At 41.9% G+C, this 27,495-nt stretch overlaps 1 protein-coding gene across 4 annotated transcripts in view; it reads left to right on the top strand.

Annotated features, from left to right (window-relative positions):
- The window catches only part of Esr1 (estrogen receptor 1), a 387,036-nt gene extending 359,717 nt beyond the window's left edge, over positions 1–27,319 (top strand). For 3 of the 4 annotated variants that reach the window (XM_071612909.1, XM_071612910.1, XM_071612908.1), the window contains exons 8-10: positions 18,618–18,801; positions 20,791–20,838; positions 22,877–27,319. In XM_071612909.1, coding sequence (XP_071469010.1) covers positions 18,618–18,801; positions 20,791–20,838; positions 22,877–23,111 — 467 coding nt within the window. In that variant the 3' untranslated portion in view covers positions 23,112–27,319. The remainder of the gene's footprint in view (positions 1–18,617; positions 18,802–20,790; positions 20,839–22,876) is intronic. The other variant, XM_027939485.2, reaches the window with a different exon arrangement.
- Positions 27,320–27,495: the final 176 nt, after the last annotated feature.

Genomic DNA, 27,495 nt, shown 5'->3' with positions numbered 1-27,495 from the left:
CTCAATTGGAAATGAGGATCCTACTGCAGATCAGAGGAAAGGGCATCTTTGTTTCACCCTTGCAAAGAGCTTGACTGTGTTGTATTCATGCCCTCCACCTCTATTTGGCCTTCTGTGGAAGGCCCAACTTGAAAGTGATAGACTAGTATCTTTGGCAAAGGAGACTTATAAACAACAAAGCATTCAGGCTGTGGCAAAGGTATTACTGGTTGTTTTAGTCAGCTTTAGAGTGAAACTTTGGAGCAAAAGGAAAGATTTGCAAAATTCTTAGCATGGCCAAGTAAAAAGTAAAAAGTATATTTGAAAGAAGAAACTAAGAGGCAGCCAAGATGACACTTGTTAAAGAAATTGGTGCAGATAAATGGCAAGACAATGAGAAAAAGGTCCTGAGGCCATCTTAGGATGACCTCTCCCATTACAGGCCCAGATAAGGGTAAATTGTTTTAGAGACTGAGCCTGGGACACTTTTCCCACGGAGTCTTTGGGATTCTATTCCTTGTAGGATTCCACCACTTGTGCTAGTGGCAGACCTGGGTGGTGTCCACATTGTGCTGGTTTTGCCGGTGCTCAGGATACAGGAATTATGACATCATGATGCTGCCCTTTGAAATTTCAAAGGAAAGCCTACAAAGCCAGGTAAAAGTGTGCCTTAGAGTCAGATCCTCTGGGCAGAGATTCCAGTGGGGCAATGCCTTGTGGAACCTAAACAGGAATCTCAGAGAAGAAACCTAGCAGCAATATGCAAAATCCACTGCAGACAGCTGCAGGCTGTATTCAGAGCCAGCCCAAGAGAGTAAGCATGATCTGTGACCCAACGCCTTACACACAGGGCTGCCTAAGACCCTGGGAGGGGGCTTCCTTAACCAATACAGTGCGTGCAGGATACTAAGCTTAAAGCCTTAAGCTTTATATCTTTCCTGCTGGGTTTTGGCTTACTTTGGGCTGATTACTCTTTCCTACTTTCCTACTTCTCCCTTTAGAAATGGGAATGTGTGTCCTGTGCCTGACTTGCCATTGTACACCGGAAGTAGATAACTTGTGATGTTATAGGCTGATAGCTGGATGAAATTTGCTCTAAATCTCAGATGAGACTTTGGACTTTCGAATTAAAACTAGAATGAGATGAGACTTTGGGACTCTTTGGATGGAATGATTGTATGTTTCATGTAAGAAGAACATGAATTGGGGGAAAAAGGGGTTGAATGCTATGGTTTGATATGGTTTCTTGCCTCCCAAACTCATGTTGGAGTTTAGTCCCCATTGTGAGGGATTAAGCCTTTAGAAACTTGGGGCTGGGGCTGTGGCTCAGAGGTAGAGCATTTGTCGAGCATGCATGAGGCACTGGATTTGATCCTGGCATCACGTAAATAAAATAAAATAAACACAATAAAGGTTAAAAAAAGAGTTTAGAAACTCAATCTAGCTACAGTGTATTGGGGTGAGGCATTTGGGTAGTGCTTATGATCAGAAGGTCATCAGGGTGGGAGTCCTCATTATTGAATGGCTTTGAAGCAGAGAGAGAGAGCAGAGAACACACACAAAAATGTGCACAAACGTGTGTGTGCATTTCCTGTCTCTTGCCATAGGATATCCTGTGCTGCCTTTGGATCCTGTAGGCAGGAAAATTACAACCAGATATGGCCCCTTCTCCTTGGACCTGAACTATGAACCAAAACAGGCCTCTTGTCTTTGTAACTTAATCAAATTTGTATTGTTAGCAAAAGAAAACAGACTGAAACAGGGAGTTTTACTATAAATTCTTGGGAGGTGGCAAAAGGTATTTGGTATAGAGAGACTGGGAATCCCTGTCTGTTCTGGATACCAGGAGGAGTTATCCACTCATGTTCAGGCCTCGGCAGGGGGAGAAACTGCTCATCATGTTTTGCGCTCATGGACACCAATGAAGGAAATGCCACCGCTCAGGTCTTTGATTTGACAACCATTTTGGCACACCCTCTGTGGGTTCTCTACAATAAATTGGTATTCTTAAGTTTGAATAAGGTGTAGATCCATGTTTTTTTAATAATATGCCCACAGATTCTTAAAGTGCTGACTTTAAAATTCTTAGTATTTTTGCCCAGCATTGTGAACTGTAGACTTTAACAGTTTTGAGCCTTGAACCAAAGGAAACTAAGCAAAAACAACAGATAAGAAAAACCCTACCAAAGTCCTGAGCCCAGAAGTAAAAATAAAGTTCTGTTTTTTTAAAATGGGTTTTTCTTTTTCCACCAGATATTTTGAATATTGAGTGAGCATTCAAAGCATGCATAATAGTAAATGTATACTACCCTCAGAAACAGAAGTGGGGAATCAAACTTTTCTGTAAAATTTAAAGTCTGAACCCAATTGGACAGCACCTACCTGGAAGACCTACCGGTGGGCATGGCCTTTCCAATGGCCCTGTTGCTCCTCCTGTTGCTCCCTGGGATTGAAAGAGAGATGGAAAAACCAGATCCCTGCTCTGAAGTTCATCTCCCTTGTGTCCAGCCCTGCCATGGAGACACAGCCTCCCTCAGCACTGTCCCCAGGGGCATGTGGCTGTGTTGAGTTTGACTGAGGTTTGCCTCGGCTCTAGTTTCTGAGTTTTTACTTTATATCCATATTGTAAGTTTTATTTTTCTTCTGCCATAAAGAAAGACAGCAATCTCCCATTATATGGAATGTTACTTGTGAGTTGGACCTCAAATTTAGGATTTACTACATTCCAGTTCTTGTGCTAGTGCTGAAATACAAAGCTGCTTTTAGTTACCCCATCTGTAAAATGGGAAAAACAGTAGTTCTGCATTGGGTTTTGTGTCAAGTGGGGCCTAGGGACTGTTTCCTGGAACCCAAGAATGGCTCCATGGGGTGACTCAGTGGTTGGACCAGCTGTGGGAATAGTAATGGTAATTAGAAACAACTTCTACCTTAAGGAACTCACAGTCTGATGAAAAGGACAGATATAACAAGAGAATTATCCTTTTTAAATATAAAATTAGAACTATAATATAGTGCATTCAACAATGTATAGTCGTATAAAATGTAAAATTAGACAAAATGTATAATTAAGGAAACATGGAACCACCTGCAGTTAACCAACCACACTAATGCTTTGATGCACCATCCTACAAGGCAGTGTAAGGGTTAAGAACAAGGGACTTTGGCTACAAGTGCAAGTCCTCTTTCTGCTGCCTCTTAGTCGTACAACATTGGGACAAATTGCTTCAACTTTTTGTGCTTCTGTTTCCTTGTCCGTGAAATGGAAATTGTCGTAATGCCTACCTGTAGGGTATTGCTAATGCCAGTCAGCTCTTAGAACAATGGCTACTGAAACTAACAATTTGCATGAGGCAAATTTTCTTTTCCATACCGCAGTGTGCATGTATTCATAAATAGTGCTGTGTGACTTAATGACCAGCAAGCATTCTGAGAAATGCTTCATTAGGTGATTTTGTTGCTGTATGAACATCAGAGTACATTTATTTGCACAGATGTGGTGGGTACAGGTCAGTTTCTCTTTGTAGCCTCTTAATGCAATCAAGAGACTCAGTAAACACAAATTGCATGAGGCTGCCCAGGTGATACAGCAGCCGACTATGCACACACACACACACACACACACACACACAAACCAGGAGCATAGTCGTTTGTTACTGTGATCAATATCATGTGCTATGCATATTTGTGCTACACTTTTTTACTAGTGGCAGTGCAGTTGGCCTCTCCACACCAGCACCCCCACAATCATGTACTACTTTGCACTTGGACATTATGATGGCTATGACATCACTAAGCAACAGGAATTTTTCAGTTCCTTTATAGTCTTTGGTACCACTGTCCCATATGTGGTCCATCACTGAACAAAAATGTCATTCTGTGATACATGACTGTCTTTATATTTATGTATCTAATTACAATTCTATGCCTGTACTTTCTTTTAAAATAAGGTTGTAAATGGATGCATGCTGGTCATGAGGATACAACTTGGTTTGTTTAACAAATCTTTCATTGTTAAACATTTAAAAGTGATTGCTTTCCTCTGATATTATAAATAATGCTAATTTTGCGCTTTCAATACCTCTTTGTCCACTTTTCATTATTAGTTTGGATACATTATTAGAAGTGGATTTGCTTGGTGAAAAGGGCCAAAACATTTTTCAGGCCCTTAATACATATTGCCTACAGCTCCAGCAAACTCTATCAGTTTACACTTTTACCAACTAGGAGTCAAAGTGCGCACTTAATGCAAGCTTATAGTGCACCGTGGAACACGAGTGCAGGTTGCTGGAAAGTCCGGAGAGCATTGTCCTCCTGGCCAGGCACTGCCTGTGCACTGAAACACCCGCAGTCAGGAATTATATACAGATTATAGTATAAACACAGATTACCTTTTATCGGGGAATGTTACCTGTTTAATGATCCATACAGGTGCCTGTTACGTTCATTTTAAGTGTCCTGACTTGCACAGACATGGTGCTGGTGAGCTACTCTTTTTCCAGGCAGTGAGGGCACTCACAGGGTTGATAGTTTATGTTTTACCTTCTGCAATTGATCCTGTGCCACAGACTTTTTTTAAAGCTATATTTGCGAAAGAAAGAAAGAAAGAAAGAAAGAAAGAAAGAAAGAAAGAAAGAAAGAAAGGCAAGAGGTTGAAGATCTGAAAGCACATCTCTTTTAAAACTCTTCTACAAGAGGACATCCTGGTTCCTCCAGTGATTTTGCTCCATCTGGGTTCTGGGCTTTGTGTATTGGACGTGCTCTTTTCTAGTCAGTTAGAAGCTTAGAAGAAGCAGTATAGCATGTGATCCTTCTCTCCAGGTGTGCCCTCCTCTGACAAGCTATACTTTTCTTCGTACTGTGACCTGTCTAAATGCACGGAGGCCCCAAGGACCAAGTGCAAACTACTCTCCAGGTTCTCTGCAATGGAAGGCAGATACTAGACTCCATAGTCCATCTGGGACAGGTAGCCATTCTGAGGAAGTTCAGCAGGTGGGTCAGGAAGGAACTGGCAGGGGAAGTTTATTTATTCTTTAAAATTGGCATCAACAACAGTGATGAATGAAACTTGAATGTGAAATGCCTTTTCACCATGACACCTGAAGCATAGCCCTTTCTTTTGGAAGGGAATGTGAATCATTGAGTTAGCAGAGGCTTCATGCTTAGTAAAAGCCAAGCCCTGAGCACCTGCTAGTAAGACCTTGAGCCTGTGCTATCTTGGCAGTCCAACTTGCAAGTCCTCTAGGGACTATGCATGGTCAGTCTTTGAAACTGACCTTCTTTGTACTTATATATGTAGCTAAGCTTATTGATGACATCTCAGGTATTTCTAAGGAAAATAATTCAAAAAAAATCTTTTAGTAACATTAATTCCATTTCCTGGTGAAATAATAAGATTTGAAGAGTTTCATAAATGTGAACAGCCATAGAGAAGATGGAAATATTATGAAAAGAGTAATAAATAATATTTCTATAGCAAGCTCCTTAATTCTTTGGAGTATCCATTCACCAGCTGTATTTCCCTCTCAACAGTCTGGGTGTTGACAGTTTGTGAAATAATAGGAATGAAAGGAACTTTGATATTTTTTTATTTCTAAAAGCACTTTTCTCCATCAAATTATGAAAGTAATGCATGCCCAAGGCAGAGAACTTGCAAAGTAGAGAAAAGCCACCAAGAAAAATAGTCTCCCAAATGATCATGATTTTATCACACAAAAGTAATCATCATTATCATTTTGGTGAAAGTCCTTAATTAAAGAGACATTTTAGAAGATACCTGCTCATGTCTACTCCTTTTCTCCACACCATCCTGAACCCTGTTTTGAAAAGCAGAATCACTCCTAAATCATTCCAGGAAAATTATTGTTTTCTCAAAGAACTCTGGAGGTGAGTCCTTTGGCAGCCATCCCTAGTTTCTCTCCAACCTTGAAGTGAGGAAATGCCTTGAGTAGTTTTTGAGCACTGGGCTAAGGGTATGGGATGTTTGGATTCTAGTTCAAGCTCTGTCACTTATTTTACCAACTGGGTGACGTCAGTCAAGTCCCAACTCTTTGCCCTACCTGACTTCTCTCCAGATCACACATCTTCCAGCTCCAGTGCCTTTGCCTCTTTGAGCTGCTGTTTGTCAACAATTAAAATAATTGCATCCAATCAGTGGTTTGAACTTTATTTTTTACATTTTAGCAGACTTCATTTCACTTTCCAGAATAGTGTTAGGGTCATGGTAAACTACAGAGAGTTCCCAGATACCCACTTCCGCCATCTAAACGGTGTCCCTCACTATGGACACCCCAGCCAGAGTGGGACGATTGTTATAATCAATAAACCTCTGCTAGCACATCATTATCATGCCAAATCTACGGTCACACCAAGGTTCGCCCTCGTTATTGTGCATTCTGTGCTTTTGGAAAGTGTCTCCACTATTGTATTGTTCCATAGAATACTTTCAGTACTCTAAAAATCCTTGTGCTCCTCTTATTCAACCTTCCCTCTGTTCACCCCTGGCAACCACTTATCTTTTACTATTCCCATAGTTTTGCCTTGTCCAGGATGTCATGTAGTTGGGCTCATACATATACAGCCTTTTCATATTGGCTTCTATCACTTAGTAACATGCAAAACTTAAGTTTCTTCTGTGTTTTTTCATAGCTCAGTAGCTTGTTTTTATTTTTTAGCACTGAATAGTATTCCATTGTTTGGATGTATCAGTTTAACCATTCACACATTGAAGAACCTCTCAGTCACTTCCAAATTCTGGTCATTATGAATAAAGCTGCTAAAAACATCCATGAAAAGTTTTTGTGTGGAAATATATTTTCACTTTCTTTGGGCAAATACTAAAGAGCATGATTGCTGGATTGTGTGGTAAGGGTATGTTTAGTTTTGTAAGAAACTGCCAAAGTATTTTCCAAAGTGGCTGTGCCACATACCAGTGGAACAGAATAGAAGACACAGAGACAAACCCAGACAGAGACAGTCATCTGATCCTTGACAAAGTTTCCCCAAACACATGTTGGTAGAAAGAAAGCCTTTTAAACAAATAGTACTTGGAAAAACTGATTATCCATACATAGAAGAATGAAACTAGATCCATCTCTGTCACCGGGCACAAAATGGATCACAGACCTAAAATTAGACCAGAAACTTTGCGAATGCTAGAAGAAAATGTAGGGTCACCACTCCTACATATAAGTACAGACAATGACTTCCTCAATAGGGCTCCTAAAGCTCAGTAAATAACAGTAAGAATCAGTAAATGGGATGACATAAAATTTAAAAGCTTCTGTACAGCAAAGGAGACAATTAGGAGGGGAAGAGAGAACCAACAGAATGGGAGAAAGTACTTGCTAGCTCTTTGGAAAGAGGATCCATATCCATAATGTACAAAGAACTCAAAAAACTTACTACTAAAAAACAAATAACCCATACAATAAATGGGCAAATGAACTAAACAGACACTTCTAAAGTACTACAAATGGTCAAAAAATGTTTGAAAAATGTTCAAAATCTTTAGCAATTAGGGGAATGCAAAACTACACTGAGATTTCATCTCACTCCAGCTGGAGTGGCAGCCATCAAGAGTGCAAAAAATAATAAAAGCTGGAGAGGATGCGGAAGAAGGGAACACTTTTACACTGTTGATGGAACTGTAAGTTAGTCCAACCACTGTGGAAGTCAGTACAGAAGTTCCTCAAAAGACTAGGAATGGAATCACTGTTACTCCCAGCTATATCAATCCCTGGTATTTATTCTGAATTAAAGTCATTGTAGTATGGTGATATATGTATACTCATGTCTATAGCAGCATGATTCACAAAGCCAAACTGTGGAACCAACCTATCAATAGATGAATAGATAATGAAAATATGGTATACATACAGAATGGAGTTTTATTCAGTTATAAAAAAATGAAATTATGTTATTTTCAGGATAATGGATAGACCTTGGGAACATTACGTTAAGTGAAAGAAGCCAAACTCCCGTATTATCTCATGTGTGAAAGCTAGAGGGAATGGAGGGGAAAATGCAGGGGGAGTCTCACAAAAATCAAAGAGAGACAAGTAGAATAGAGAAAAGAGACTATGGGGAACAAAATTTACCAAATTATATTGTTATAATGTGTGCATGTACAAATATGTAATGGTGAATTCCACCCTTATGCATAATTATAATGCACCAATTTAAAAAAAAATTGGAAAAGAAAAAGATCAACAGTAACAATAAAAAACCAAAATGGCTGTGTCATACATTTCCACCAACACAAATAAGAGTTCCTTTTGCACCACATCCTTGTCAGCATTTGCTATTGTCAATGCTCTGGATTTTGGCTATGCTAAGATATGTGCAGTGGTATTTCATTGTGGTTTTAATTCGCAATTTCTGAATTATATATGATGCTAAGTATCTTTTTATATGCTTAATTGTCATCTGTATATTTTTCTTGGTGAGTTGTTTGTTAAGGTCTCTGGCCCATTTTTTAAATTGGGTTTTGTTGAGTTTGAACAGTTCTTTGTATATGTTGTATAATAGTCCTTTATTGGATGTGTCTTTTGCAAATATTTTTTCCAGTCTCTGGTTTGTCCTCTCATTTTCTGGAGATCAATGTTTTTTGCACTTACTTGTGCTAAAATTAAGCACCATAGAAGGATCCACAGAGCCACCACAGGATTGGGTACTGGTAGCAAGAAGAGCAGGAGTGGGCTTTAGGCTTCCCCTATCATTCTCCCTGCTTGAATCAGAAAAGTCTGATTTCACCCAGTTTATATATGAGAGTTTACATATGGTGTTCACTATTTGTACAAAGGTTGTTTTGATTCTCAAAAGTTTGAAGTGTGATGATGATCTTAAGGCATCTCTTACATTTATAATTCTAAAATCCTGTACCTCGGTTTGTGTAGTGTAAGTTTCCTTTCCTTAAGAAAAATAAAGTAAACCTGTTACAGTTATTCAATAGAGTTTTAAATCCACTCTAGTATACACTGAAAATGATGGGATGGATCTACCTAAAGATACATACAATCTGCATGACCAAAACAGGAATAACCAGAAAAAACTCTCAGCCATTTCAATTTATAACTAGGATAAAAAGGAAAAATACTTCTGAAGGTTTGTGGTTGAGGAGATAAACATGCAGATAAGAGTGAAGAGGGCATGACTTCACATATTAGCTGCTGGAGCTGATATCACAGGGTAGTTAAGCAGGCTGCTTGGTTCAGAATGATGTGACCATGTGCAAATCAGCTAACTGTATATGCTTAGGTTTGTCATTTTTTCCTGGAGTCGAGGCTAAGTCAGATGAATATTTCATGATGTTTTATAAACACTTCTCCTCACACTAACACCGTTCATTGATTTGGCAGAGAGCAAGGGAGCATCTTTTCCATTCTCTTATTCATACACTGTTTATTCCACAGAGGGTTTGACTGACCAAATTTCATGCCAGGCAAAGGGGCAAACTAACAGTTGACAAAATCTGCATAAAAGAATAATACCATGAAGAAGACAATAAATTCAGGAGTCAGATTAGCACACAGATGTACACCTCTGTTCAGATCCTAGGTTGGTCCACAATTTGGCTCTCAATTTCTTTGCCTGGCCAAACCAAAAAGGAGGACAAATTCCATTATCAGGTTCATAGGCTTTTAATGAAATAAAATGGACTCGGTTGTTCACCATGAAAACTCTCCTTCAGGCTGTTAGGATGAATTGAAACCCTTACCACTATAACAATGAGGCTGGACCAAAGCATTGGTGAGTGGTAGAGTTCATAATGCAGAATGAGAAGCCCAAATTCCATCTTTCACATAGCCTTCAAGATTAGGAGTCTAATTTCCATCCTGCTTATTCTTCATCATTTTCCTCCCTAGGTGTGTGATGTGGATGTCAAAGTATCTTCTGATCACTGCCATTGTGTAATGAATTAACTGAAAATGTAATGGCTTAAAATATTGGTCATAAATTTGGACAGGGCACAGAGGGAATGACAGTCTCCTCTCCATGGTGTTAGGGTCTTCAGATGAGGATACTTGTCAACTGGGATAATTTGGTTGTCATGAGCTAAAGTGACCTGGAGTTACCTCTGTTGGCTCCCTGGAAATTGATGTTGGCTATTGGGTGGACTATCAGTGGGATCAAATAGGATGGCCATTTGTGGCCTCTCTACAGCATGGTATGCTAGACCTCTTAGAAGGTGGCAAGTGCTTCCAAAGCAAATATCCTGACAAGGCCAAAGCTTCATGACCTTTTATGACATATGCTTAGAAGTCATGCAAAGTCACTTTCAGCCCATACCATTGATGACAAGCAAGTTATGAGCTCATCCACATTCAAGGGAGGGTGAACAGACCGCATATCTTCATAGGAAGAATGCCAAGATGTCCTTATAGAAGCCATGTGGGTAGGAGATATTGGCATGGTCATCTTTGGAAAATAAAATCTGCCCCAGTATGTCAGAGCTGCTTCCTGTTTTGTGTTGTTGCTCCCTGATCCTTAAAATACCAGTTAAGAAAATGCCTTTTCTGGAAAGAAAAGGAAACTGTCAGGACCTCCTGAGACTAAGCCAGCTCCTTGTGGTTAGGAGTCCCACGTGGAACCTCGTACAAATTCCTCTGCAATAGATGGGCTGCACAATTTCCACCAACTTTGTCTTGGGAGCATTTCCTTTCTGACCTTGAAGAGGTAAAACCTTGGATGATTATTAATATATTACAAATATAATTAACAAAACTAAGACTCCTAAACAAACTACATGTCCACAATGGCTTTATCCTAAAAGGAATAAGGGTAAGTGATTAAAAAAGCTTAAGAAGTGGGACTTCACATGTAAAAGTGAAACATATTTGACACTTAAATGTAAAAGAGAAGTCCATATTTAAGATGTTTTCCTTCAAGTCATCTGAGTCAGTTCATCTGAAGTCATCATTAAGAAATTTTTCTTCTGAGTCAGTTTGACTATGTTGATGACCAAGTATTTACCTTCTAGAACATCTAGTACATTTCACAAAAAAAAAAAAAAAAAATTACCAAATTGACAAATGTCACTGAATCAGAAATACATAGTTTCATAGTCATTGCTGCCAAGAGGGCACTCATAGGGACCGAGCATTGCCAAGTGAATAGGGCCACCATGTTCCCACGCCGGGTTCTGGCAGGGACTCTCAACTTCACTTTGATCTCTCTCACATTGAGACCACTGAGAGCGGACTTCTGTGAGTGTGTAGTCTTATACACATTAGTGTAATTGCACACATTGGCACAAAGATGGGGTTATAGGTGGATTCACACCAGGTGAATAACTACACATCAGTAGAAGCATAGAAGTTTCCTGTCTATGGACACTTCAAAGTGATAGTGTCTTTTTTCTATGACAATGAATTTACTTAATGGCTGGCAGCCTTTAGGTAGATGGAGGATGGGGGCTGATCCCTAGAAAGACCAGGCACGATTCGAGGGCTGAAGACTGAGTTGAGCACCAGTGGTCAGTGGTGTAACCAGTCATGCTCATGCATGAAGCCTCCACAAAAACCCCAAAGGTCAAGGCTCAAGCACGTCAGGATAGATGACATGTGGCAATTTCTGGAGGTGGTGAGCCCTGGAAAGACCTGAGATCTCTCTCTGCTTGTTCCAGGCATCTCTTCATCTGTACCCTTTGCAATATCCTTTATAATAAACCACTAAACATCAATGTTTCTCTGAGTTTTGTGAGCTGCTTGAGCAAATTAATGTAACTCAAGAAAGGAGGAGGTTGTGGGAACCCTGATTTCCAGTTGGTGAGTCAGAAGCCCAAGTAGAACAACTGGGAGCTGGTGGCTGGCATATGAAGGGGGTGGGATCACAGTCCTGGGGATGGAGCCCTCACCTGTGGGAACCAGTGCCATCTCCAGGTTGATAGTGTCAGAACCAAATTGAATTAGAGGACAGCAGCTGGTGAGGAGAAGTCCTCACCCTTTTCAGGGTCACAGATGTCCTCTGTGTCTATTGTGGTGTGAGAGCACAGGAAAAATGGCTTGTTTTTCTAACTTGGTGTCCTAGTCCTCTTCCATGTGGTCATTTAGGGATGCAGGTGAATGAGGACTCTGCTTTCTTAAATGAGTGGTTTCCAAGGAGATCCTCGGAGTTCTCTCCATTCTCACCAGCCAGGCCGGAAAGTGGGAGGGGCCCAGGGGAGCACAAGTGGTCCAGGAAATCCAATTTCCGGAAGTTATTGTTGTGTTGTGGCACTTTTCATAGAACAGAGACACAATATATACTTTCGGTAGCAATATTTACATTTTAGGAGCCACAATATGAAAAAAACAAGGTAATCACATGGCTTTTCTTCCTGGCTGCATGTGTCTTCTTAATGGAGGATGTTATTAAATCACAGATATCAGACTCCTTCCTTGGCTTCCAATCATCATGTTAGGGAGGAACCTGGGTAGCTGCATGTTACAAAATTCCACAGAAGATTCTGAAAGAAAGCCAAGATTGGAAATCACAAACATAGGAAAAAAATATGGAAATGCCTACTGGCATTTAAAACATAAAAATATATGTAACACTTTGACTATCTTGAAATGAAATAGATAATATTACACCTAGATGCATGATAGTAAAAAAAAAAAAAAACAATGTACTTTCAAAACTCTCACATAAAAGATGAAAAATATTGAACTCATTTAAAATAAGATGATATCTATTTCAATATAGATATCCAGGTTTAAGAAAAGTAGAAAATGCAATAAAGTAAGTAAAATGCTCTCTTGTTTTCAGAGTGAATGTTTGGATATAAGATGATCAGAAGCCTTTCTGTCCAAGTACAGGCCTAGGAAAAAAGCAGAGCTAGAGATGGACACTAGAGGAAGAAGATGAAAAACTAACATAACCTATTTGTACATAATAAAAAGAGAAAAATAAATAGATCTAGTAATAACATGCCAAGAAAAACCAAAGAGTGTAAAGGTGAAAGAAAACTTAGGGAGTAAAGTAATTTTTGCAAACGCTGGGCATTATTCTAAGTTTATTGTCAAAGTGATTCCCTCTCTGTCTGCATGAAGATTTCATCTCACTCCAGTCAGAATGGCAGCCATCAAGAATACAAACAATAATTAACACTGGAGAGGATATGGGGGAAAAGGAACACTTTTACACTGATGGTGGATTGCAAATTAGTACAACCACTATGGAAATCAGTATGGAGGTTCCTTAAAAAACTAGAAATGAAACCATCATATGACCCACCCATACCACTCCTTGATATTTATCCTAAAAAACTGAAATCAACATACTATAGTGATACATGCAGACCTATGTTTATGCAGCACAATTCACTATAGCAAAACTATAGAACCAGCGTAGGTGTCCATCAGTGGATGAATGGATAAAGAAAATGTGGAATATATACGTAATGGAATTTTATTTGTCTATAAAGAAGAGTATTTATGACATTTTCTGGAAAACAGATGGAACTTGAGAACACTATGTTAAGCAATAGAAGCCAAACTCAGAAATCCAAAGGTTGTATGTTTTCTCTTATATGTGGAGTCTCGGAAGAAAAATAAAGGTGTGTGTATGTGGACGATTCCATGAAATTCACTAGAGACAAGGGATAGGGGGAGGGAGAAAGACAGGAAATGAGAGATATTGAGGATTGAAATTGATCATGACTATTACATTGTGTGCATGTATGAATATGTATTAAAGAATCCCACCATTATGTATAATTATAGTGCACCAATAAAAAGGTGGAAAAAAAGTGATTTCCTTTGTTATGATGCAGGATGAGAAAGTGCCAACTCTCCTATCTTAATAGGCTAGGATAATGGGATACATTGGGATGTTGAGAAACATATCCTAATATCCCACTACATTCAAGGCAGATATTCAGTCAGTCTCTTAAACTTGAAAAGGCCTTAGAGACTAGATCCTTTGGCTAGGCAATGGAGAAGAGATGATAGATTGGAAAAAGTAACAGCCAAACACAGAGGAGGTATCAGGAAGTACATGGGAAACTCAGGAAACAGTGCCAACATAAGACAGAAAGAATAAGAATCCCCAAATATCTTAAATATGTACTTTTCACAAAATGGATTCCTTTATAAGTAATATTATAAAATTACTTAAAATGTATAGGAGGCAATAACACAATATTCCATTGGTGTTTACTCTTTTACAATCATCTGTTCTACTTTTGCTTAGAAGAGTCTCATATCTCCTCTCTATATATTTACAACCAATTGTGGTTTTATTTTTTGTAGTATCTGCAGAGTAGCCCTGAAATCATCCAACTGAATGTGCACATGGAAAGCTTATACAATGCCCTCAGTTGACAGACTGCATAAAGAGAATCAGTTATTTAATAATTTGAGAATATGCATTCTGCTTAATCTTCTCTCTCTATAAACCAGTTTGTGTACTAGACTTTTAAGTACAGCCTGTGAAAGCTTTTGAAATGGTGTGAGTGTTTGTGTCTGTAGCTGGGATGAAACCCAGGACCTTGCCCATACTAGGCAAGTTTCCTACCACTGAGCTACACTCCCAGCCCATTTCTCAAATTTTTTTCTTACAAATTTCTATTTGCAATAATTTTTATTGTAGAACTTTCAAGAGGCGTAGAGACTGGAAAAAATCCTTGTTTGTCTGGGGCTGACTTGCACATTGTAGGACATCTAGCACAGCCCCTGCCATCAAGTGGCAGCAGCAACCATGAGTTGTCCCAAGACTCCACCAGGGACAGGACCACCCCCAGGAAGAATGGTAGCAGAGGCGAAGCCCACAAGTGTGGGTCATCAAGCCATTGGGCCTCAAAGTCACTTCTGAGCCAACACTCTATTTGGTTATTTGGTTGTGGGAACAGTTCTCTGCAGAAACCCAAAAATGCCAGCATGCTGATTCATCACAGGGTCCTCGATGAATGCTGGGCATTCCTCCTCATCCAAGCCCAGTGACAGTGTCCTGGCCCAGATCACTGACAGCTGTGAACTTAGTCTTTGCTATTTTTTCCCTTTGAATCATTCCCCCTCCCATTCCCTCTTTTATCAAGATGCCATAGACTGAAGAACTCTCCCAGGGCCTATTGTCACATTCTTCTTTTTGGAAAAGGGGAGGGGAAGGGAATGTGGCCTTGCTTGAAGAATTTGTCCTCAAGCAGCTGGTAAGCCAGGGACCCGCATTGGTCAGTTCTCTACTACAGTGCCCCCCAGTGGAGGCCAACGGCAGGGCAAGTTGGGGACTCCAGGGGCTACTTGTGCTTCCTCGGGCCAGTGGCAGACAGACACCTGTGTGCTGCAGAGCCAAGCCTACCTTCCCCCAGCTTCCAGAAGCCACTACTATCTAGAAAAGAGCTGAGGAATAAGGAGGAGATTGCATGGGGTCAAGATGGAAAGGGAAACAGGAAGAGGTGTCTATGCAGGAGAGAAGGTGCCCGAGAGCAGAATCCAATTCATGAGATCCAGAGAACAGGAGAGGAAAGTCAAGATCTCTTGCGCATGGGGGTCTCTGTGTGTTTGAACTCTCCATTCTTCTCTACCAGCGTGTTTCCCACAGACTTTTTCTAAATCTCTCAATGGTGGCTGCAAGATTCAGAGTATGTAGAATCTCAGATCTGCCTACCAGGCCAACCATGGGCAGTGACATACAAGTGCTCTTTCTTTTCTCCTCTGCGCTGTCTTCGGGATTTGGACCCATCTCCAGAGTTGCAACAGTCTGTCTTGCTGCAAGACTCCGAAGGCTCTCAGTGTCTGCTCACTGGCTCCTGCTGCAGGGAGCCAGGGAGCAGCCTTACCAGCAGCCCTGCTTTGTTCTTGCTCATTGACAGTGGTCGCCAGTGAACCTGAAGCATTCTGGGAATTTGGATTGCTCTTGTTTCTCAAACGGCTCCTTAAGGCAATAGGCAGCAAACATGGACCACATTCTGCTGGAAAGGCCCCAAAAGATGATGGCTGCTGTTGTCAATTATTGGCATTTTTACAGGGCTGTATTTTTATTTCTAAGTATATTTGCACAGCTAGGAAGCATCTGCTGACAAGGATGAGATGATAAGCTGTACTGGTGCCAGAGCAGGACTGGAAAAACAGGCTTGTTCTGAGAATGGCCCACATCTCGAGAGTCACTGTTAAGAAAATCCTCTCTCCACAGGCAAAATCTGCTCTTAAAATATTAACACTTGAAAGGAAATAAGGCATGGAATCCCTATCAAAGAGCACAGTGATGCACACAATAGGTTCTCAGCTATTACTTGCTGGATGAAGGAACCCATGCAGCCATGCTCATGAGAAAACTTGACTTGCTCAAGCCTGGGTGCTGCCTCTTTTACCTCCACTGGAAAGTGCTTCGTGAAATGCTGGCCCCCGGGACTGGTGAGGGTCTAGAGTGTGTCTTTGCTACTGAGCCCACAGTAGGAGGAGAAGTGAAGACCAGGGGTCAAGCAGGACCCTCTGTGCTGTTTGACCCTCATTTCTGGGTTCTCTTGAACAAGAAAGGGGTCATTGGTGAATGAGGCCAGTATCCTGGGTGGTAACAGAAACGGAAACTGGTAAAAATTGCATCATTCAAGTTGGACTGACTTAGCCTTGTGGCCTGGGTGGGTTCCCAGGATATCCAGTCCATGGCAGGACCTGTAGCTGATGAAGCTGGACTGTGGATAATGACATAAAGGACAGATCTCGAGAGGCAGAGCCCATGGGGAGCTTAGCCAGGGCCACCCCTGACCCCAACCTACCCTTGCATATCTCCATGCTACGTGCTGCGTCCAATCCAACCCCATGGCTACTGGACATTGCCCATTTTTCTGATAGACACATTCTTTCTCTGTCAACGACCCACATGAAATGTAAGTGAAGGAATTTTGAAATTTCCTTCTTATCCCACTACCTGTCTGCTGCTTGCTTATTATGTGCTTTGTTTATTTTGGATCCATGTGCCTCCAGGTACCAAAAATGACTTGATGGTATTTGATGGCATGCTAGCCACTCTTATTTTGTTGTTGTTGTTGTTGTTTTGTTTGTTTTAAACCTTAGCCATTTTCTATTCTGGGCAATTACAACTCTGTTTACTATAAGTTCCTCTAAGGAGGTGTTTTCTTTAATCCCAACCCACAGATTGCTGCATGGGCAGTAACTTTTGAATTACATTTAAACAGTATTAAGTTGGGGGCTGCAAACTAGGAAGATTTTAATTTGAAGGTGCTGGTGAGGACAGAGGAGGGGAAGAGAAGTTAGTCATGAGATGGCCAGTGAGCTGAATGAAGGGAGGCTAAAAAATAGTGCTACATACTCATAACTAGGAGAAAATCTCTGTGCCTTCTACTCCCTATAAGATAGTGTGATTGAGCAGGAAGTGCTTATTTCTGGAGGTTTAGCTGATAGAAAATCTGTGGTCCCAAGACAAGCACATTCCATCCAGCCCTTCTTAATACTACTCAACCCTCCCCACCTTGTGCTGGGGCTCAGCTCAAAATTTACTGGAACAGTCAGGATTCTTTCTGTTGAAAGTGGCAGAAACTCAACTCCCATTATCTTAAGCAAAGAGAGAATTTGTTGATTCACATGTTAGGAAGGATACTATGAAAGCTCAAAGGTCAAATGAAAACTATATAAGAACTAGGGTCTTGTGACTGAATAGAGTCTCTCTCTCTCTCTCTCTCTCTCTCTCTCTCTCTCTCTTTCTCCACTCTGCTTATTGCTGTAAAGCTCCTTCTGCAGATCAGAGCTCCATGTACTAGAAAGAGGGCCATTTAAAGCTCTATACAGCATTTTCATCTCCTAGCTTAGCAACCCTAGAAGAAGGGGTTTCTAGCTTACAACCTCCATGTACAACCTCAGAAGAGAGGTGTCCTGTAGCTGTGGCTCAGTGACAGAGTACTTGTCCAGAGTAAGCAAGGCCCTAGGTTTGAACTCAAACATAAGAAAAAAAAATTCCAGAAAGGGTCTCTTTTGTCTAGCTCAGGACTGGTGCTGTCCAGAATGGAGTGCATGATGGTCTCAGCTGCAGTCCTGACCCTACCTGTGGCACAGAGAGCTGGAGAAAGGCAAGAGAGGGTTACCTGGAGTAGAAACAGCTATTTCCAAGATCCTCTGCACTCACCCTTATCCTAAACCATCAGCTGACACTGAAAAGGGCTTAGGCCCCACATCTCAATGGAAACACAGAAGCAAAGCAGATCCTACCTGGAAAGCCACCTTCCAGTCACTTAGCCAAGCAACCACCAGGTCTCCTAAAGTCTGCCTTCTCATCATCAGCTGTGCTATCCAAGCTTTGCACCTACTGTGCAAGCTTGGTAGCAGGTCAGAGCATCCCTCTGCCCTGAAAAGAAGCAATAGTGGCTTCCCCACAGGGTTGTGGTTCACACTGGTGTTAAATGGACAGTTCACACTGGTGTCAGATAGATCCCAGAAGGGTGGCCAGTGTCCCACAGCCCCAGTGCTCACAGTTCTATCCTAGGAATCTTGACTCCGGCACAGGGGGCCATATTGGTTTCTGGCGGCTCCCAGACTTGCATGTTCATTAGGAATTTCATGGAGTTGCTTGGTCTTAAATGGTTCCAGAACGTTCCTACTGCTGTACTGCTGTGCCAGAATGGGCTCTGGCTCACTATTTTGTCTCATGGACATTTCCAGTCTCCAAGACCTCATCCTCTTTGAGTCTCTCTTTCTGTGCACATTCAGGAGTATACACATTTCTGTCCAGCACCCTGAAATCTCTGGAAGAAAAGGACCATATCCACCGGGTCCTTGACAAGATCACAGACACCTTGATCCACCTGATGGCCAAGGCAGGCCTGACCCTGCAGCAGCAGCACCGGCGCCTGGCCCAGCTCCTGCTCATCCTCTCCCACATCCGGCACATGAGGTCAGTCATCCATGGGGTCCCCTGGGAGAGACCTAAAGGAAGCTTGCCCCAGCCCTGTGTGACAGCTGGCTCAGGAAGGGCCACTGCCTATATATGGAGAGCACCCTTGAGACAGTTCTGGGCGTATAATAAGCTCGCATGCTATGGTAGGATAGAGGAGGGAGGCGTTGCTCTGCCTAGGGCACGGGGCAAGTGTTGGAGAACGCTTCATAGGGAGTGTGGTGTGTGTGCTGGGTTGGAAGCATGTGCAAGGTCTTATGGGTGGGGGAGGAGGCCAATCAAAGCAAGTCAGTCAGCACAAGCCCCTCTCCTGAGGGGGCACATCCCTCCTGCTCCCTTCCAAGCTCCCCTGAGTTACACTCAGAGATCCTAAATGACAGACTGTTAAGATGCCTGATGGAGGGTCAACCTTGACCTCTGCATAGCTCCTTAACCCCTCCTTGTCATCTCCATTCCATTTCCACTGCCCTTTCTGTACCAGCCACCTAACATGTCTGTCTGCCTTTAATCTTGACCCTTTCAAACTATCCTGCGTGATGTAGCCAGAGTGATCATTCTTATACCAAATCTGATCATGTCATCTCCCTGCTTAAAACCTCTCAGGGGCTTCCCATTGCTTTTAAATAAAAGTTATATAAATCCCTTCATTTTGTTTATGTTACTCCTTGTGGTCCAGCCCTACTTAACTTACAGGGACCTCCTTGTAGTCTGAGCCCTGCCTCCATAGTAAGCTGCTCTCTATGTCCTCTGGGAGCCTGCACCTCAGGCTGCAGATGGGCCAGGCAGCTCTGCTGATCTCAGCTGGATGCACTCACACATCTGTAGGGCACAGGTGGGAGAGTCTGCTTCAAGCTGCAGCCCTGCAGGTGGGCCAGCTGACAGCTTTATGTGTCTGGTGCATCTTCCTTGCACCCACAGGTTGACGTGTGCTGGGCAGAGGCAGATGAAGCAAGCCCTTTTGGGCAAGTGCATCATTTCCATTAACATTCCCCTAGCCAACCAAGTCAGGTGGTGAACCCAAAGTCAAGTATCATGGACACATGGTGGCAAGGGTGTGTGTGTGTGTGTGTGAATATTTCTAAATAGTACTCAAACTTGTCATCACGTAGATCTCTCTCCTTTCTGGAAAGTATGTCCTGACCCTTTAGACTTGTTCTTTTTAATTGTTATTGCCCATTTCATTAACCTCCTGCCCAAATAGACTGTAAACTCTGTGAGGCTATGATCACAATTTGTCTTACCCTGTATACCCTACACAACCCAGCACAGTGCTAAGCACATAGTAAAATGCAGTGAATATTATTTACAGAGGAAATAGAATCTCTTTATGCCAAAAGGTAAAGGTAGCCTCATTTCTTTTCTAAAGAATCATGAAACTTGGCTGCTAACAGGCTTAGGGGATGCCATTCTCATAGGTAGAGCTCAGCCTGCAAGGAAGAGATGAAGAAAATATGGATTCTTTATCACAGACTCCAGAAAGTTCACGATAATGACAATGATATGAAATGATAGCACTAGAGAAAAGTACCATGGGTGATAAAACCTGCATGATCTTGAACTTATACAAGGACCCTAGGAATCAAAAAGAGGTATCTTTGAGGAAAGGACCAAGATGTTTAGAGGGAGTGGAAATAGTTCATTTTCAAGGGACCTTCATTCAATCTTTAGCTGTATGATTCAAATGGCAAGAAGTTTTTCCCATCAAAGTCCTAGTTGTCTCCTTTCTGGAGACAATCTTGCAAAATTGTTAGATTCTTGATAAAAGAGAAGTACCTTTTTTCCCTTTATATCCCCCAGAGTGCTGTAGATGAATACTTACATACAAAATGTGCTCATAAAATTATAACCAAGTGAATGAATGAATGAGAGAATGAATCAGTGAACAAATGAATCCTGATAGGTTTTCCCCTTCCTATGAATCTGAAATTCATAAGTAAAGAATTCCACTTGGGAAAGTTGGGAGAAAGTGATTACAATCTCTGTTCTCAGGATTCCCCAAGAATCCCTGTGTAGCAGACGAAGGACTCACACTGCCAGGTACAGTAGGTGATTGCACCAGGGTAAACAATCCAACCCTTTCCTGTCTTTGCCTTTTGATGAGCCTCCTAGAGAAAGAAGCAGAAAAATGGCTCAGAATATCATATATCCTGCCGGATTACCTGGTGTAGACAATAACCTTACCTGGAAGAAAACAGACTGTCTTTTACTTTGAGCTAGGAATTTCAGGCATGTTATAGAAATCCCACACCCCATGGATGTGTTTATTTGTTGATAGGAATCGATGACTATTCAAATTCATTAACAGCCTGACAGCATTAGCAAGCTGAACTGGTTAATATCAAGTATATTGGCACTAGACATCCAGCCCTGGCTGATTTTACTGGGCACAGCAGAGTGGAAGCTCTGTTAGAATTTCTTTAGGAATTGTGTGAAAAACTAGAGAAAGATGTTGTTTTATTGAAAGCTTTGAGCGTCCCACCCCCTCACTCTCTTTCTCTCTTCTTCTCTCTCTTTCCCTGTCTCCCTCCCTTCCCATACCCCTCTGTCTCTCTCACTCATTCACATATACAAAATAATATTTTGGTGCCTCACGACAGCTAATCTAAGTCCCAGAACTCTGTTTTGTCAAGCGTGGCTCCAGCCATATGCTGCTATTCAAAGAATTTAACACCAGATTTCATCTGACTGTAAATGTGATTCATTACATTGCATGAGCAAGATGGTGGCGGATCCAGGGGGCATTTAACGGCATCTAAATTAAATAGCAAAACAATAACAAAATAACACTCATCTAGGTTGGGCTGTAGACCTGGATGACTCTGATGCTGGGTTTCCATGGCAGGACCCCAATCTGTGCTTGCGTCCCCCTCGCCCCACCCCCAACACTGCAAATATTTTCCAGGACATTTTTTTGGTCCTGTCTCCTCATGATACATATTTTCTTTCTTAAGAAATGTCAAGCTAGATAGTCATTGTTGCAGCCCTCTCCCACCTCATGCTGTGGTGAGAACAGCAGAGAGGTGGCTGGTGGAGGGTAGAGAAGGGGCATGTGACAGAGAGGAGTGACATTTGCCTATGTTCCCCTTGCCGATTTACCCCCATTTGCAAGACACCAAGTTCCGGACACAGTGCTAGGCTATGGTAGATGACAGGATGGACAGATCCTCTCCTCCTGTAACTTGTACTATGCTGGGTTGTGTGTGTGTGTGTGTGTCTGTGTGGAGTGTGTGTCTGTGTGTGTGTGGGGAGGAATAAACACACATGAGCACACAGGAGAATTCCAGGTTGTGTTAACTGTAAGAAGGAAGACGGAACAATTCAGAAGAGAGCAGCTCAGACTGTAGGGCCAGGGCCTCGTGCCACGGGGGTAGCAGAAACTTCCCAGAGGAGGTGACATTTGAAGATTTGGGGAAGTACATCCAGGGAGAGAGATTGGCAGGTGCAGAGCCCCTAAATCTAGGAGGATCCTAGTTCCTTTACAGGACAGCACAAAAACCAGTGTGGCTAAGGAGTGTGAGTTAGGGACAGAAGACAGGATGAGCACCATGAAGGAGGACAAGGAAGGTCACTTGGGCCTTGGAGAGTGTGGACAGAAATTTCTGTTTTGTTCTGAGTTTGCTGGGAAGCCATGGAGAGGTTTAAGCAAGGAAGCTTCTTGAACAGCTTCAAATATCATAGTTTCACTCCTGCCTGGCTGTACCTCTTCTGTTCTCTTTTTACATGTAAAGGTGAGAGAGGGGAATGGGGTCTCATGCCAGGATGTAGAAGAAAGTCACCTGCGTAAACAGTACACTGTCAGTGAAGTGACTGGAGAGAGAGTGCGTTTGTGGGGGGGTGGGGGGGGTGGGACTGCCCTTGTAGGATGGGAAAATGAAACACAAATGAAGATAAGTCCCAGACTGGGGTCTCAGCAGCCCTCAGGTTTCTGCAGGTGCCGTCCAAAGATGGGTCTTTAAATGGGAAGGAAGACTGGTTTACAAGCGTCCCTGGAGTCCCTCTTACTTCCCCTGGGAATTTCAGGTGTCCTGGGGCTCCGCTGGTGTCTAATGTGGTCCTCTCTGTGCCCCCTCCCCAGCAACAAGGGCATGGAGCATCTGTACAGCATGAAGTGCAAGAACGTGGTGCCCCTGTACGACCTGCTGCTGGAGATGCTGGATGCCCACCGCCTGCACGCCCCAGCCACCCGTGGAGGAGGGTCCCCAGAGGAGTCTAGCCAGAGCCTGCTGGCCACCACGGGCTCCACTTCAGCACATTCCTTGCAGACATACTACATCCCCCAGGAAGCAGAGGGTTTCCCCAACACAATGTGAGAGCTCTCGGCCTCTCCCAAAGCTCTGAGAATCCCTGCAGCTTTTTACCCAAGCCAAGCATCACTTTAGCGGAATTCTGTCTCCTGCACACACCAGGCATGCATCCACCACCAGTGGCTTTCTAGTATGAGTGGCCGTTCATTTGCTTGCTCAGTTCTTAGTGATACATCTTCTGTTAGGAACAGCCAAAGGGAGTCCAAGGCCAATTCTTGGTAACAGCTCTCTTCCCCCTTTGCTACCTGACTGAGAATGAGGATTCCCATAGCCCTTTGCGACTGAACTCAACCTATGAGATGACTGTGCTTTGAAAAGACTTGTTGAGGCCCAGGCCTGGAGAGTAGCCATTTCACTTCTGATAAGCACTTTGTGATGGCTCCAAGAAAAAGCCTCAGGAAAGAATTGATAGTGGCTCTTTTAACCTATGACATTGAGAAAGCTAGCTCAAGGGTTCCTTAGCATCCTCTTGTATTCCTATAGTCATGTGTCACTTTATTAAGGTGATGCCTTTATCATTTTGTTCTGTTGCATGGCTGTAGCATTATATTTAGTGATTGTCTATTCATTTCACCTATAGGAATACAAGACACACACAGGGAAGGAAGACCCCCTGATTGTCAAGATCATGTCAACTTGCTGACATCTCTACTGTTGTATTTCTAGAGCACTACATACAGATCATGGGTTCTGGTTAATTCTTGCTTCCCAAGGCCCTGTGGGAAGTCAGCAAGTCGATTTCAATTAAGTCACCCCCACACAGATCAATCTCTCTGTATGAGGGACAAGCTTGAGTTTTTTGTTTTAATTTTTATTTATGGAAGCAAGCCCTCTGCCCCCAGGACTTGCAGTGAAACAGCTTTCAGAACCTGTCTTGGTGGGGTCTCCTATTTATCAGCAGAGGGCGCTGTACTTGGATCTTCCGGGTGTGAGCTCCACTGAATTTTAACATGTAAGGCCCGGTCAGGAAAAAGGGGAGTTTCAGTGAGCCGGCTTCCTCCTGGTGTTTGAATTTTTTTTTTTTTTTTTTTAGCCCTGGGGCATGGGGCTAAATAGTAACACTGCATGATGATTGTGGCTGCTCCAGAGGAAAGAAAGCAGGGGAGAAACTGGATAAATCTGTAAAGCAAAGTCAGCCTTGCTCAGAGTGGCATGGCCACAGGCTTCAGCTCCCAGGATGCATCTCCCAGGCCCTCCACCCTGCAGTGCACAACGGGCTGTTCTAGGGTCCACAGGGTAGTCTGCCCTTCTTGCTTTCTGAGTGGCCCTCATTGGAAGAACAGCAGTGGATAGCTGTGTTCCTATAGTTGGCCCAGCATGCTCCTGGCAGGGAAGGAGGGAAGGAGAGAAGTGACAGGAGCGCTGGACTCAGGCTGTGGGGGCTGGTGAGACTGCGCATGCCCTTGGGAAGAAATCAGCCCCTCCCCCGCCCCACCCCCCATCTCCTGTTCTAAAACTTCATAAGCCAGGAGGAGACCAGCATTGGGGCCTTTGCTTCTTTAATGCAATTGTGGGTTATTTCCTTTTTTTAAGCTAAGAAGTAAGTTTGATTTCCTTCCCTGACTTCATAGTCTTTAATTCGAACCCCATTGAGAGGTGACATGTTTGCCAACACCCCTGGAGAGCTACTAGGCTTCTCTTGGTATGTCCTGTTTGGAAAAGCAAGTTTGATTAATTTCTGGTTGCCCAGTTAAATTTCTACCAAAGGACTGGGAAACTGGGAGGGCCAAAAAAATATATATATATTTTTTTCCATTTATATGAGCATCTAAATTTGGGGGCAATTTTATGTATCTGCATTAAGAATATGTTTAAGAACATAATTCTTTTATTGTTTGTTTAAGAAGCACCTTATATAGTATGATATATATTTTTTTGAAATTGCATTGCTTGTTTATCAGACAATTGAATGTAATGATTCTGTTCTGGATTTAATTTGACTGGGTTAACATGCAAAAACCAAGGAAAAATATTTAGCTTTTTTGTATACTTTTCAAGTTACCTTGTCATGTATGCAGTTATTGATGCCTGAAACCTGGTGATTATTCATTTAAATGAAGATCACATTTCATATCAACTTTTGTATCCACAGTAGACAAAATAGCACTAATCCACATGCCTATTGTTGGATATTGAATGATAAGACAATCTTATGTAGCACAGATTATGCCTGAAAAGGAAAATTATTCAGGGCAGCTAATTTTGCTTTTACCAAAATATCAGTAGTAATATTTTTGGACAGTAGCTAATGGGTCAGTGGGTTCTTTTTAATGTTTATACTGAGATTTTCTTTTAAAAAAAATAAAAACAAACAAAAAAAAAAAAAACAAACCTCTAGGACTACAGATGATGTAATACCAGCTAAATCCAAACAATAATACAGTGGAGGGTTTTACATTATTCATCTACTGTGTTTGTATTCATGTCAAGATACTACTACATTTGAAACGGGCCAAGAACATTAGATGGTTGAAATGTTAGCCCGGGAGTTTCAACAATTTTGGAAATCTCTTTTTATCCTTATTTGAAGTGTCAATAATGAGCTGCTGACATTTTCCAGCTGATGTTGCTGTAGAGTATAGGGTAGATTTTGAATAATTTTTCCTGTCCTTTCCCCCCACTTTGAGCCAATTTAAAGTTTGAAAGACATGATCTACCTGGAGGATACAGATAGGATGGGAAAGTGGGTTTGGGAGATTGATGTATGGGAAAAAGGGGAATAAGAATATTGAAAGTATTCTGGCACCAAGTTTCAGTATTCTACTTGTGCACTGTAATCCAAAAATAACTAGCTCCATTGACAGCCATTTCCAAAATGGCAGCTTGAGTTCTGGGGAAGTAAGTGGCATCAGCAGTGACGTCCAAAGAATAGTTAGGGGTCTGAGTTTCTTTTACCCACTGCCTAGCTTGCTGTAATGATGCTGTAATGCTATCATGCAGAAATAAGGAGACTAGGTATTCCAAAGAGAAGACCCTATTGATGGAGATTGTGAGATTCAGCCCATAAGGCAGTGCAATCTTCGATAGATTTCCCTAGTAGTCTTGCAAATATGCTTAACTATGCCATGTCTTATGCCTTTTGGAGGCTGAATAAATAAGTGACTTACTGATAATTTACTCTTAATCACATTGAGGTGTTCTGTATTTAAAATTTTACTCATTGAAATGGCCCTTGATTTAGGCCATTGGTTTAGAAGACTTCTATTGCTACGTGAAACCAATTATGAATCCTTTCCTATTAATACTTTGCAACTCTGAGATGGACTGTGGATACTGGGAATGATCACTAGGACCATAGTAATGACTATATATTTACAGGAAGATCTGCTTGGGGAAACTAGTTCTTTGATAGGCAAATAGAGTTACAGAGTAGCTCATAAGGCAACCATGATTCTCTTCCATGCAAGTCTTGGGAGGTTGATCCAGATAACACTGCACACTCCCTAGATTAAATCCCCAGAAAATTTACTTACACTTAACTGGAGCAAATGAATTTAACTGTGGTCCCAAATATCCATCTTTTCATTAGTGTGATTATGCTCTGTTTCTAGCTGCATTTCTTTTCCATTTAAATTAAGGTGTGGTCTTTTATTTAAGTCATTTAAAATTACTTTCTAATAATTGCTGCCTCTATTATGGCACTTCAATTTTGCACTGTCTTTTAGAGACTCAAGAAAAATTTCTATTCTTTCCTTTTTTTTTTTTTTTTTGCATCCAAATGTGCCTGAACTTTTTAAATATGTAAATGCTGCCATGTCCCAACCAAACCCATCTTTAGTGTGTTTTTATGAGCTGTGCACCCTGGAAATAACATTTAATCCCATGAACAGGTGCCTAAGACACGGACCCCTTTGTGTTCACAGAGAGGTCATTGGTCATAGAGACTTGAATTAATAAGTGACATTAAGCCAGTTTTTGTTCTCTCACAGATATAAACAATGCTTTTGGTGCACCACATATTCTTCAGTGTAGAGCTCTTGTTTTATGGGAAAAGGCTCAAATGCCCAATTGTGTTTGATGGAGTGATATGCGCTCATGCTGATGCGTACCATTATTGATGTGATTCCATTTTGTCGCAGCTTTGCTTTGTTTAATGAAACACACTTGTAAACCTCTTTTGCACCTTGAAAAAGTAAAGAATCCAGCAGGATGCTTTAGCACCTGTAAAACATTTTCTCAACCTATTTGATGTTCAAATAAAGGATGAAATGAAAGATTGCCTTTTGTTTTCTTTTGTTTTTATGCTGTACTTGTTGCTAATAGTTCACTACTGTTTCATGGGAAATCAAGGTGATTGGAAGATCTGTAGAACACAGATCTTCCATCCCCCTCTCCTGCGCGCCCCCACTGTAGGTGTATGACACTGACTTCAGGTGTGTAGACACTGACA

Source organism: Marmota flaviventris, chromosome 6 (genome assembly GCF_047511675.1).
Source record: "Marmota flaviventris isolate mMarFla1 chromosome 6, mMarFla1.hap1, whole genome shotgun sequence".
NCBI lineage: Eukaryota > Metazoa > Chordata > Mammalia > Rodentia > Sciuridae > Marmota > Marmota flaviventris.
This window is presented reverse-complemented; position numbering and strand designations above follow the sequence as displayed.